At 36.4% G+C, this 12,980-nt stretch overlaps 1 protein-coding gene across 1 annotated transcript in view; it reads right to left on the reverse strand.

Moving 5' to 3' along the window:
• The window catches only part of ELP4 (elongator acetyltransferase complex subunit 4), a 287,779-nt gene that overhangs the window by 260,601 nt on the left and 14,198 nt on the right, over positions 1-12,980 (reverse strand). Inside the window, exon 3 of the mRNA XM_004446878.4 lies at positions 3,473-3,594. Within this exon, the coding sequence (XP_004446935.1) occupies positions 3,473-3,594 (122 nt within the window). The remainder of the gene's footprint in view (positions 1-3,472; positions 3,595-12,980) is intronic.

Consider the following 12,980-nt stretch of genomic DNA (forward strand, 5'->3'; position numbering starts at 1 on the left):
AAATGAACAAATGTTTGTAAAATCTAATTACTTGCAGACATGACCAGATATTTTATGGAAGTCTGATGGAAGAGTTAATACTTCTTTTAAAACTACAAAACCCTTCACATAATCTAAAGAAGGACTTGTAAATAAATGAGTTTTATCTAGTAATTATTTTTTTCTTCCTAACATTTTAAGAGACTGTTATTTAGAGCATTTTTAGGTTTACAGAAAAATTTCTCATAAATTTCTCTCATTCCCCTCATGTACTTCCTCCTAGAATTAACCTCTTTCATTAGTATGGTATATTTGTAACAATTACGGACTAATATCGGCACATTACTAACTAAAGTCTATAGTTTACATTATAGTTCATTCTTTGTATTGTAGTTTATGGGTTTTGACAACTGCATAATGTCATGTATCTATTGTTACAGTATCTACAGAACAGTTTGCACTCTAAAAATATTCTTTGCTCCACATATTCATCCCTACTCTCCTCACCCTGAGACCCAGGCAACCACTGATCTTTTTATTTTGTCTATAGTCTTGTGTTTTCCAGAATGTCATGTAGTTGAAATCATACATCATATAGCTTTTAAAGACTGGTTTCTTTCCTTTAGCAATATATATTAAAGATTAGAGATTTTCGAAGCTTTATAGCTCATTTCTTTTAACTGCTGAATAACACTCCACTGAATGAATGTCCCATAGTTTTTGGTATACATTTACCTACTGAAGGAAATCTTGACTGTTTCCAATTTTTGGCAAATATGAATAAAGCTGCTTTAAATAATTTTGTGTAGGTTTTTGTGTAGACATAAGTTTTCAACTTATTTGGATAAATACTAGGAGTGCTAAGATAAACGTATGTTTAGCTCTGGAAGAAACTGCCACACTGTCTTCTAGAGTGGCAATACCATTTTACATTTTCATCATTAATGTAAGAGGTTCCTATTGCTCTATATCTTTGTCAGCATTTGTCATTTGTCATGTTTTAGATTTTAGCTATTCTAATAGGTATATAGTTATATCCCATTATTGTTCTAATTTGCAGTTCCCTAATGATATGATTTTGAGCTACTTTACATTTGCTTATTTGCATGTGTATATAGTTGTTGGTGAGGTGTCTTTTTAGATATTTTGCCCATTTTAAAAATTGTGTTGTAAGTTTTCTTATTTTTGGGTTTTAAGAGGCTTTTTAGGGAAGCAGATGTGGCTTAACTGATAGAGCATCTGCCTACCATATGGAGGGTCCAGGGTTGGATAACCAGGGCATCCTCCTGACCTGCGTGGTAAGCCGGACCACGCGCAGTGCTGCCATGCCCAAGGAGTGCCGTGCCATGCAGGGTGCCCCGCAAAGGGGTGCCCTATGCGCAAGGAGTGCGCCCTGTGAGGAGAGTCGCCCTGCATGAAAAAAGCGCAGCCTACCCAGGAGTGGCGCCACATACACAAAGAGCTGACGCAGCAAGATGATTCAACAAAAAAGATACGCAGTTTTCTGGTGCCACCTGACAATATAAGCGGATGCAGAAGAACACACAGCGAATAGACACAGAGAGCAGACAATGGGGGGGGGAAGGGAGAGAAATAATTAAAAAAAAAAAAGGCTTTAAAAAAAATATTTTAGATATAAGCCCTTTATCAGATAAGTATTTGCAAATATTTTCTCCCAGTTCGTGACCTATCTTTTCATTCTGTTAACACATTGAGATTTTTAATACTAACTTGTACAAATTCAAGGTATCTAATAAAGGAGTCAGGGATTTATTTTTAAATAATAGTGAAGAAAATTGTGGAGATATATACACTAGATTCTAACATCAGTTACTTTGGTGGGAAGAGGCAAGAAGAAAAAATAAAAGAAAATATTTTATTTTACTAAGTATACATAAGGTCTATATGCTTCTGGCCTGACTAAATTTTCCTATGAATGCTACAAACATGTTTGATATAATATTTTAGGCCAAGAATCTTGTGGAATGGGGTGCAAAGAACCTGTATAACTTCTTCAGGACAGTGATTTTGGCCTTTATTCCACCACAACTAGGAAGTGCAGTACTATCATAGAAATTGACCAAGATCCTTGATGCCAGGGAATAGGAGCAAAATACGAAACAAAAACATCAATAAAATATTGCAAAAGCCAAACAACTAAAATAAGATTGACAGAAAAAATAGGCTGCAACCAGAAGGAAATAACTTGGAAAATTATGCAAAGGTTCTTCCATTGGATTTTATGACAGTATTATTTAATAGGTAGAGATTAACCCACATGAAAATAAATACATAAAACATAAAGGAAAAAAAAAGATTAACCCACATGAAAGAATCATGTGCTAAGTAGAAAAGTAAAATATTTAAGATGAGTTATCAGGAGCAGATGTAGCTAAGGTGGTTGAGTGCTTGCTTCCTGTGTACAAGGTCCCAGGATTTAGCCCCAGTACCTCCTGAAAACAAACATACAAAAAAACCAACTCTCATTAGGAAGCATATGTAGCTCAGTGGTTGAGGACTGCTTCCCCTGTACAAGGTCCTGGGTTTAATCCCTGGTACCTCTTAAAAAACAGAAAAAAAGACTTATTAGATAATTTGCTGATTATATAGATACCACATTTGGTTTTTATTCCACTATTGGTTTGTTTTTTTTTTGGTACTAGGGGGACTGAACCCAGGACCTCATATGTGGCTAGCCAGCTCTCAACCACTGAGCCATAGTAGCTTCCCTGGGTTGGCTTTCTCTTCCGTTTTGCTTGTTTGTTTTTGGTTTTTCAAGAGATACCGTGAACTGAACCAGGATTTCCCATTTGAGTCACATCCGCTCCCCCTATTCCACTATTTGTTTTAACTCATGTGATAATGATCTCCTATATTTTGATCAGTTTTGAGGTAAAAATAAAAATAAAAATAAAAAATTCAAGTTCTTTTATGGAATTCTTAAGGGTAATAGTTAACACATGTTTCAAGAGTGGTAGAGAAAGGCTTAGAGTTTGGAAAATTTGAGCATAGTTGTAATTGGGTTGAAAACAGATAAATTATGTTAAAATGAGAATGTGCTCTAATTAGAAGTAAAGAATTAAAGGAATTTCTTCCCATTGTTCAGTAAGGAGCACAAATTGGAATTTTTTTATTATTAAACATGACTTTTGTAAACACATGGTCCAAAAATTCTATTTGATGTCAGCCTTCAGGTTCTCCCAACTAATACGAATTTTAAGTTAAAAAATTATCCAAGACTAATTTAATAATGAAGCTATAAGTTCAAATAAATTTAATACTTCTGTTAGGAGAAAAACACTCATATGCACGGTCACATTAATACATTTAAAAATTGTCTATATATATACACACAAAAATATATATGTTGTTCATGCATGTGGGTATGCATATACATACATATTAATAAATAATTTTTTCATGGATTATTCATTGACTCATATATGGTAAACAATACATTATTTCATAGGTACTGAATTAGTATACTCTGTACCTGCAAAATATCAGCAGGGTCTTCTTTAGCAGATGCAACCAACAAAGTATGCCCACTGATGATACCCTCTGCCAGGAAATACTTGAAGAGCAAAGGTGAATAAATATTATATTTATCTTCCTCTGTAAAAAAAAAAATAATTATAATCTTATCATATACCAAGCACACATTTTAATAATTTTTCTCCTTAAAACAAGTATGTGAATTATTTCTTCCTAAGTCTCAGATAGGCTGAGTCACTTGTCTAGATAGTCAACGGCAATTAGGTATTTTTTTTCTTATTTTTTTCTTTTTTTCTTTTAATTTTTAAGTTTTAAAGAAGCTTTAGATGGCATAAATGTTTTATAAAAAATATAAGGGCTTCCCATTACTCTGCCCCCTGCCACTTCCACACTTTCCTACATTAACAACATTTTTCATTAGTATGGTACATTTGTTAAAATTGATAAACATATATTGAAGCATTGTACTAGCCAAGAACTATAGTTTATAGTGTAAACTATAGTTTACACTTTACCATGCACAATTTTATAGGTTTTGTCAAAATGTATAGTGGCATGCATCTGTCATTGTAATGTCATGCAACACAATTTCAATATCCTCAGAATGCCTCCATGTTTCACCTATTCTTCCCTCTCCCTCCCCTCAGAACCTCTAGGGGCCACCAGCTTTATATCAATTGTACAAGTTCCTCCATTGCTAGAATAATCATAAGTCTACTTTAGTCCATAGTTGCTTTCCACCCTTATGTTTAATCAACCTCAGTCTTAAGGATTTTGGGATGGTGATGCCCACCCTGTCTCTAACTGAGAGAGAGCTTACACCCTGCAGGGCAGATAGATGGAACTGTATTGCTTGCAGTTGCAGGCACTCTCTGCTTCCTGAGAAGGGTGTTGTCCATTATCATCCTTTTGTTAGTTGTCCTGGGTGAGTTAAAAAAAAGCCTTTTTGATTCCAAAGATCATTTTACATCTGGAGCTAACTGCATGATTTTCTCACCAGGTACAGTTAATAAACTTTGGAACAGTCAAGTTTAAAATTTAACCTAATATTCAATGCAACACTCTCCCCCTCTGTAGCAGTTTGATATAATTGATGAATTCCAAAAAGAAATATTGGATTATGCTTGTAATCTGATCTGTACCTGGGCATGACTGAGTTATGATTAGGGCGTTGCGTCCCCACCCCTTGGTGTGTGGGGAGTCACAGATAAAAGGCATGGCGAAGAAGAGAGTTGGGGATTTCTGATGTTAGATTTTGATGCTGAAGACCCAGGAAGTCAGCACCCAGAGGAAAAAGAAGCCAGCATCAGTAAGGAAGGAACCCTGAACCCAGAGAAAAGCAAGCCCCAGGAACGTAGGAACTCAGGAAGCCTGAACTCTTGCAGATGTTGTCAGCCATCTTGCTCCAAATAGACTTTGGTGAGGCAAGTAACTTATGCTTTATGGTATCTGTAAGCTCCTACCCCAAATAAACGCCCTTCATAAAAACCAGCCAAATCTCGTATTTTGCATCAGCATCCCTTTTGCTGACTAATAAACCCTTCTTCAGTTAAGGCGAAGGCTTGTGGCTTGCAGGTGTTAACTGAGTAGAGGAGTGAAGAAAGGAAGGCCTAAAATACCTCTTCTCCCAGGTCTACTCTTTAAGTCCTAGTTCCTGTTATTGGGAAAGCAGAGAAAAGAAAGAGAAAAGGCAGAGATCAGCTTACATAATTGACTGTGTGGTACAGGTAGGGAGATGTCTCTAATCTCACTCTGATCTGGTCTGTTTAAATCTGTTACTTTAGACCTGTGAAGTTAGAATAGTTTCCACATAGGTGATAAGCATGGTTGTCATGAGAATGCTCTTTCCTCTTGGGCCCATTTGTCACTGAAGAACCCTTAAAAAGGTAGAATCTAATCATTTTGGGGGGGTTGGCCAATAACTCACATTCACTAGCTTCTTTGAAAATGTTACTCATCACTATCATTATTATTTCAGCTGTGCTTATATAATGTATTCTAGCAGGCCTCCCTTCTATCTCTATATCAGAAGCAGAAAACACTCTTTATGTTTGAAAATGCTGACAATACAAGCTTTGCCAAGAACTCTCTAACCATGCCATTACTCTGAAGGGCTTGCAGGTAGTATAGTTTCGAAAGCATTCAATTGGGGAACGAGAATGCCAGTTTCTGCTTGAAGTACCCCCAATGTCTATGACTGATGTGTTTAGAGATGTAAATTCTCACTTATCTGCGTGAGGGGCAACTTTTTGCCATGAACATGGCGCAACTGCTCTCCCCTTATATTGCATTGTGGTGGTGGAATTATGAGAAGATGACTATGTTTGTTCTTTGGGCCTCTAATTAAGCACTACAAAAAAGTGTCTAATCCCAATTGTGGGAAAGGGACAACTTTGTTTGTCCCCAAAGGGACAAACCTTTGACTTCTTTTTTTCTTACTATGAGCTACAGAAACCAATTCTGGGGTACAAAATACCCTGTTAAAAATAGCAATAGTGCAGATTTGGGAAGATGGCAGAGTAGCGAGCTCCAGGACTCAGTTGTTCCATCAAAATAAATATTAAAGAGGTAGGAACTATCCAAAACAACTAGTTTGGAATTCTAGAGGCTAGAACAATACTATACGGCTTCCAGGGATGAGCAAGAGGAAGAGGCTGACAGTAAAGAATAGCAAATTATGCATTCTGTATAGAGGCCATTGGCACCCATCCCTCCATTCTCGCACAAGACCGTCTTGGGGTACAGCCCCTGGCTAGCTGTTGGTGACAGAAAGGGACAAAAAAAAAATCCTCTTCCCCAAAAACAGGGGTGGGAAGACTGATATTGGATTTTGATTAGTGAATTTGGATTGCTGGGGGCTACTGTTTCTGCCACCCAGGACAAAGGTAGAGGCAGGCATTGTTTCAACCCACCCTGTACTGGGGGAATGGCGGTAGACTTAAAGATGCTGTACTTCCTCAGGGCTGCTTGGGACAGTTAGCTGAAGGGCTGCATTTCTTGGGAAGATCAAGAAAGCTCAGCTTTGGGGAGGTGTCAGAGAAGCTCTTGGCACCCTTTCTGATCCCCTCCTAAGGGCACATTGGAGCTAGTCTGTGTACCCTTCATGGGCCCATAGTCATGTTTGACAGGGAAAGTTCTCTCTGTTGTGTCCTTCTCCCAGAATTTGTCCCCCTCACTCCCCCACTCCCTGGCAAAAGCAACATGAAACAAAAGGAGTTTTAAAAAATGTAGAGGTGGTATGATGATATGCATGCATGTTTTATGTTTTCTTTTCTTTTTTTAAATTTTATTTTCCTCTTGTATGTTTTATAAGGTCACAACTTTTACTATACATTTATAGTTTATGTATGTTCATGAATGAATGATATACTTCAATGAATTTTTTCTTGAAAAAACAAACAAGCAGGGAAGGTGAACAGTCTGGGACAAAGGCCTGCCAACTTCAAACACAGAGAAAGAGATCTATATCATAGGAAACAGGGGGATAACTCCCATAAACAGGGAAACTCCAAATAAACTAAAAAACAAAAGCCTAGGACCAGAGACTGGCCCAGAAACAAGGGAAAACCTTGCACACTGCATTTGCCTTGTGCAAGAAAATCTCTGTCTCACCAGTTGGTTACAAAACCAAGAAATGGACATCTTGGGGAATAAATCCCAGAGTTAACATTTTAAAATATTAAAAAAGTACAGTGTGCAACAAAAGAGGGCAAGACAACAAAGAAATAGGAAATTATGGCCCATCTAAAGGAAAAGGATAAAAATACAGAAAACACCAACAAGAAGAGAGAATGGGGACATACCAAAAAAATGATCAAGGAGATGAAGGATAATACAGAGAAAGAACTGAGAGATATCAGGACAATGAACAAGCAATATGAAAGTCTTAATAAAGAGAAAGAAACTTTAAAAAGCAACCAAACAGAACTACTGGAATTAAAAAACACAATTACTGTAATGAAAAATACCAAGGAGGGTGGAAATACCAAGAGCAGATGGAAATGGCAGAAAAAAGAATTGGTGAACTTGAAGACAAGATACTGAAATGAGTCAGGTGGAGGAGCAAAAGGCAAAAAGAAATATTAAAAGTGAAAATAGCTTAGGACACCTCTGGGACACTGTGAAGTGCACTAATATTCACATTATAGGAGCCCCAGTAGGAGAAGAAAGAGAGAAAGGGTAGAAGGAATACTCAAAGAAATGATGACAGAGAATTTCCAAAACTTATCAAAAGATATAAATATGCACATCTATGAAGCCCAGAGAACACCAAACAGGATAAACAAGAAGAAAAATACATCCTGTCATATACTGATCACACTAATGAATGCAAAGGACAAGGAGAGAGTTCTGTAACTGTAATAAAAGCAACATGTTATATACATGGAAGTCCCAATTAGACTGAGTGCTAATTTCTCATCAGAAACAAAGGAAGCAAAAAGGCAGTAGGCTGAAATACTTAAAGTGCTGACAGAAAACAAATGCCAACAAAGAACTGTATATCCAGCAAGATTTTCTTTCAAAAATGAGGGACTGATCAAGACATTCTCAGATAAACAAAAGTTGAGGGGGTTCATCACATCAAGACCTGCCCTACAAGCATTGCTAAAGGGAGTTGCTCTTCAGAATGAAAAGAAAGGACACCAGAAAATGGTTAAAAATGGCATAAAAAAATAAAGATTGGAGGTAAAGATAATCATTTGAGTAATTACAAATTATATGAAATATTATAATTATAAATAATACATTAAATATTAAAACTATTTAAATGTATTATTTGATATTATCTCCAGTTTTTACTTCCTTATAGGCACTAAAATGCACATGCATACAAAGTAATGATAAAGCTATGTTTTGGGACATACAGTACACAAAATGTAAGTGGGAAAAAGGATAAAATTAATGGTGAGGGGGAAGAGAGTGATATAGGAACAAGTATATGTATATGCTGTTAAAATTAAGTTGGTATCAAATCAAATATGATTGTTATATATTTAGGATGGTAACTTTTAACCCCACATTAACCACAAAGAAAATACATGGAAAATATATCCAGCTAGAAATGTAAAGACAATTGTAATCATATAGTATAACACAAAAAAATCAAACAAATATAAAAGTAGGAATTAACAGAAGTGAGGGACACATAAAGACATAAGACATAACAAAGGCTAAATAGCAAAATGGCAGCAGAAAATCCTGTATTATCCGAAGTGACTTTAAATGCAAAAGGATTAAACTCTCCAGTCAGAAGGCAGAGGTTGGTAGAATGGATAAAAAAGTATGATCCAACTATATGCTGTCTGCAAGAGACTTACCTTAAAGTCAAAGATATGAGCTGGTTGTGGGTGAAAGGGTGTGAAAAATATATATATACCATATTTCTCTAAAGAGAGCTGGGGTGGCTATACTAATATTGAATAAAATAGGCATTAAGTGAAAAACAGTTATGAGGTATAAAGATGGTTATTATATACTGATAAAGGGTACAATTCAAAAGAAATATTATAAGTATATATGTACCTAACAAGAGAGCCCTAAAATACATGAAGCAAATGTTGACAGGTTTGAAAGGAGAAACTGATGGTTCTACATTAATAATAGGAGACTTTAATACATCATTCTCAATAATGGGTAGAACATCAAGTCAGAAGAGCAATAAGGAAGTACAAGACTTAAAAGATAGTTGAAACCAACTAGACCTAATAGACATACATAGAATGTTTCACCCAACTAAAACAGAACAGACATTCTTCTCAAGTGTACATAGATCTACTCAAGACAGATCATATACTGGGTCACCAAACAAGTTTCAATAAATTAAAAAATACTGAAATTATACAATGCATATTCTCTGACCATAACGAATGAAGCTAAAAATCAATAAGAGAGAACCAAATAGAAAATTCACAAGTATGAGGAAATTAAACAACATACTCTTAAACAACCAATGGGTTAAAGAAGAAATAAGATCATAACCATATCAAACTGTTACAGTTGGAAATAGTTATCTAGGAAGGACTTGTGTAAAGTCTTACTACCTGATGGCTAGGACCTGTGTGAACATCATACAAAACCAACCAGCTTTTTGCAACACCTGTATGAACGAAATCACTTTCAGCTTGGACTAAAAGGTATAGCAAAGGGAGAAAGTGAAGAATAAACTACTTCGAGGGCAACACTGTAGATGTTGAAGTCTGGCCTTAAGACATCTTCTCAGGCTAAGAGTGGGACCCCATCCATTGTGTGCAGAGAGTAAGTATACCCTAGGATTTGAAGAGGGTGACCCTTTCATACTATTGTTCAGGAAGTGTTCAGCCACTCCAGGCTAGAGACAGTGGGGCACATTCCCCAGAGTTTAGGGAGAGTTAGGTCACCACCCATTGTTCTGAGGGATTTTGACCTGTGAGCTAGAGATCAGGGAGAATGTGGCCACAACCCCACTGTGCTAAGGGGGTTGAGATTGGGGAGAATATAGTCATCACCCAAAGTTCTTGGAGGGTGAGGCCTCGAGCTTAGCCCCTACCCAAATACTTGATTAGGACAGAACGAAGCAGACGGCTGTTGGGTAAGCCAGTGGAAAGAGTTGGCCCCTATGAGGCCTGAGGAAAAGACATTGCCAATAGATAACTCTGACATTAAAATTTAATGGAATATGCCCTGCAGTGTTTAGAACTATTTGGGACCCATGATGCTTGTTTCCCTTCCAATTTTTCCCTATGATAATGCATGTCTACAAAGAGGATACACAAATAGCCAGAAGTTCATGACTCCTGGGGATGAGCTTCCTTGGCACCAAGGGATTAACACCAAGCACCAACCAGTGATGCATTTGGAAAAAGACCTTGGCCAAAATGGGAAACTTCAAATACGAAAGAGTTTTTACAGCTAAGAGATTTCAAAATTAGTTGGGAGGTCATTCTAGGGGTTACACTTCTGCAGGCCTTAGGCAGATCTGACGAACTGCCAATGTTGAACAAGCCTCAAACAGGGGTGTTCCTGAGGGCTCTAGAGTCATCTTGACACTATAAGCAAGGCACACAATCCCTTGACATCAGCACCCTGTTGGTGGGCCTTACTTTGGAATATATGACAACCTATTTCCCCAATGTAACAGAGTTAGACTCATTTACAATTTCCCTACACACGATTCTTCTACCTCTTTTATTTGAATCTACAATTACTACTATACCCATTAAATATATGTCCCAGAGACTTACATCTTCGATCTGTTCATATGCTGGTTGAGTCCTGAATCTCAGAAGATTTGCGGCCAACATTTACTCTCCAGATCTTTGGACTTAACCAGGACAACTAACAAAATGATGATGATGGACAACCCTATCCCCAAAAAGAGAAAAAGTATCTATAACTGCAAGTAAAAACAGTTCCTTCCATCTGCCTGGTAAGATCTAAGTCCCCTCTCAATCAGAGACAGAGTGGGCATCACCATCCCCAAATCCTCAAGGCTGAGGAATTAACAAACATAAGGGGGAAATGCAACCATGGACAAAGTAAACTTATTAATATTGTAGTAATGGAAGAACATGTAATGTTGTTATAAAAACAGTGATTTCCATAGTTTGAGGGGAAGGTAAGGGAATAATAGGTGGAACATAGGGCATTTTTAGAGCATTGGTATTAAGTGGAAATCACAATATAAACTATAGACCCTGTAGAGTAGCAATGCTTCAATATTTATTCATCAAATGTATCACACAATTTACACAATTGTAAGATGTTATTAATAGGGGAAGATGTGGCAGGAGGGGGGGAGATATATAGGAATCCCTTATACTTTCAATGTATCTTTTCCATAATATTAAACCTCTTTTAAAATCAAGTTTATTATATTTAAAAAAAAAAAAGATGGTCAACATCATTAGCCATCAGGGAAGTGCAAATCAAAAAACCAAAATGTGATATCATTTCACACCCATTAGAATGGCTACTATTAAAAAATGAAAAATGACAAGTGTTGGAGGAGAAATAGGAGAACTCATTTTGTTGCTGATGGCAATGTGAAATGGTATAGCTGCTCTAGAAGACAGCTGGGCAGTTCCTCAGAAAGCTTAGTACAGAATTACCATATGACCCAGCAATCTCACTACTAAGCATATATCCAAAAGAACTGAAAGCAGGAACTTGAGGAAATATTTTTATACCAATTTTCATAGAGCATTATTCACAGTTTCCAAAAGATGGAAGCAACCCAAGCGTCCATTAATTGATAAATGGTAAATACATACAATGGAATATTATTCAGCCATAAGAAAAAACAAAGTCCTGATACATGAAACGACACAGATTAACCTTGAAGCCACCATGTTGAGTGAAATAACACAGATACAAAAGGGCAAATATTGTATAATCTCATTGATCTGAAGCAATCAGAATAAGCAAACTCATAGAGTCAGAGTCTGGAATATAGGTTACCCAGGGATGGGATGGGGATAGGGAAAGGGAACTTAAGGCTTAAAATGTACAGGATTCCTATTTGGAATGATGTTTGGTAATGGATGGTGGTGAGGTGATGGTAGCACAACATTATGAATGCAATTAATAGTACTGAAATATGTATCTGAATATGATTGAAAGGTGAAATCTAAGATTGTATAGACTATAGAATAAAATGTTAAAAAAAATTCAGGGAACTACACTATACAGTGAACCCTAAGTTAAATCATGGACTTCAATTAATACTACAATTATACAAATATGCTATCGTCAGTTTTAACAAATGTTCCATAGCAATGCAAGGAGTTGGTGGTGAGGTGGTATATGGGAATCCTGTATTTTATGCATGATCTGTAAACCCACAACTCCTCCAAGAGAAAAGAAAATACCTGTATCTATATAGCTAATCTTACTGACCATTAACTATACTCCAGAAACTATACCTCTCACTCATTTGCTCATTTAATCCTCATAGTAATGTCATACAATAAATTCTATTATCTCTATCTTACAGAAAAGGAAACTAAACCACAAGGGTAAGCAGCTTACCTAAGGTCGTACGGCTATTAAATGGCAGAGCCATGATTTCAATCTAGGCAGTTTGATTCCAGGCGTATGCTCAACCTCTTTCATGGTCTTATTTTCTTTTATCTATCCTTAAATACTAGTGCACCCAGTCTTTAGATTTTGGCCTCCTTTTCATTTTACTTTAGCTATTCTTATCCTTTTTTAGAATTTCATACCACTACCAGAATTTAATGCAAGTTATAGATGCTACCCTAAAAATCTACACAATCATACACAAATCTGTATGTAATTCCATCCATGGATTCCCAAGGGTTTATAACATACCTGGGCACTCTGATATATGCCTATGATTTAACTGAAATATACAATGAATAAAGAATCAGTTAAACAATTTTGAAATATCCCAAATATTTTCCTCTAGTCTAAATTTCATATTCAAATATCAAAATATCTACTAAGTGGAAGTACTTAGGTTTTCCACGAAGACTTAAAAAGTTTATGATGTTTCAATTAAATTCATT

This window comes from Dasypus novemcinctus, chromosome 10, assembly GCF_030445035.2.
Source record: "Dasypus novemcinctus isolate mDasNov1 chromosome 10, mDasNov1.1.hap2, whole genome shotgun sequence".
In the NCBI taxonomy this organism is placed as follows: domain Eukaryota; kingdom Metazoa; phylum Chordata; class Mammalia; order Cingulata; family Dasypodidae; genus Dasypus; species Dasypus novemcinctus.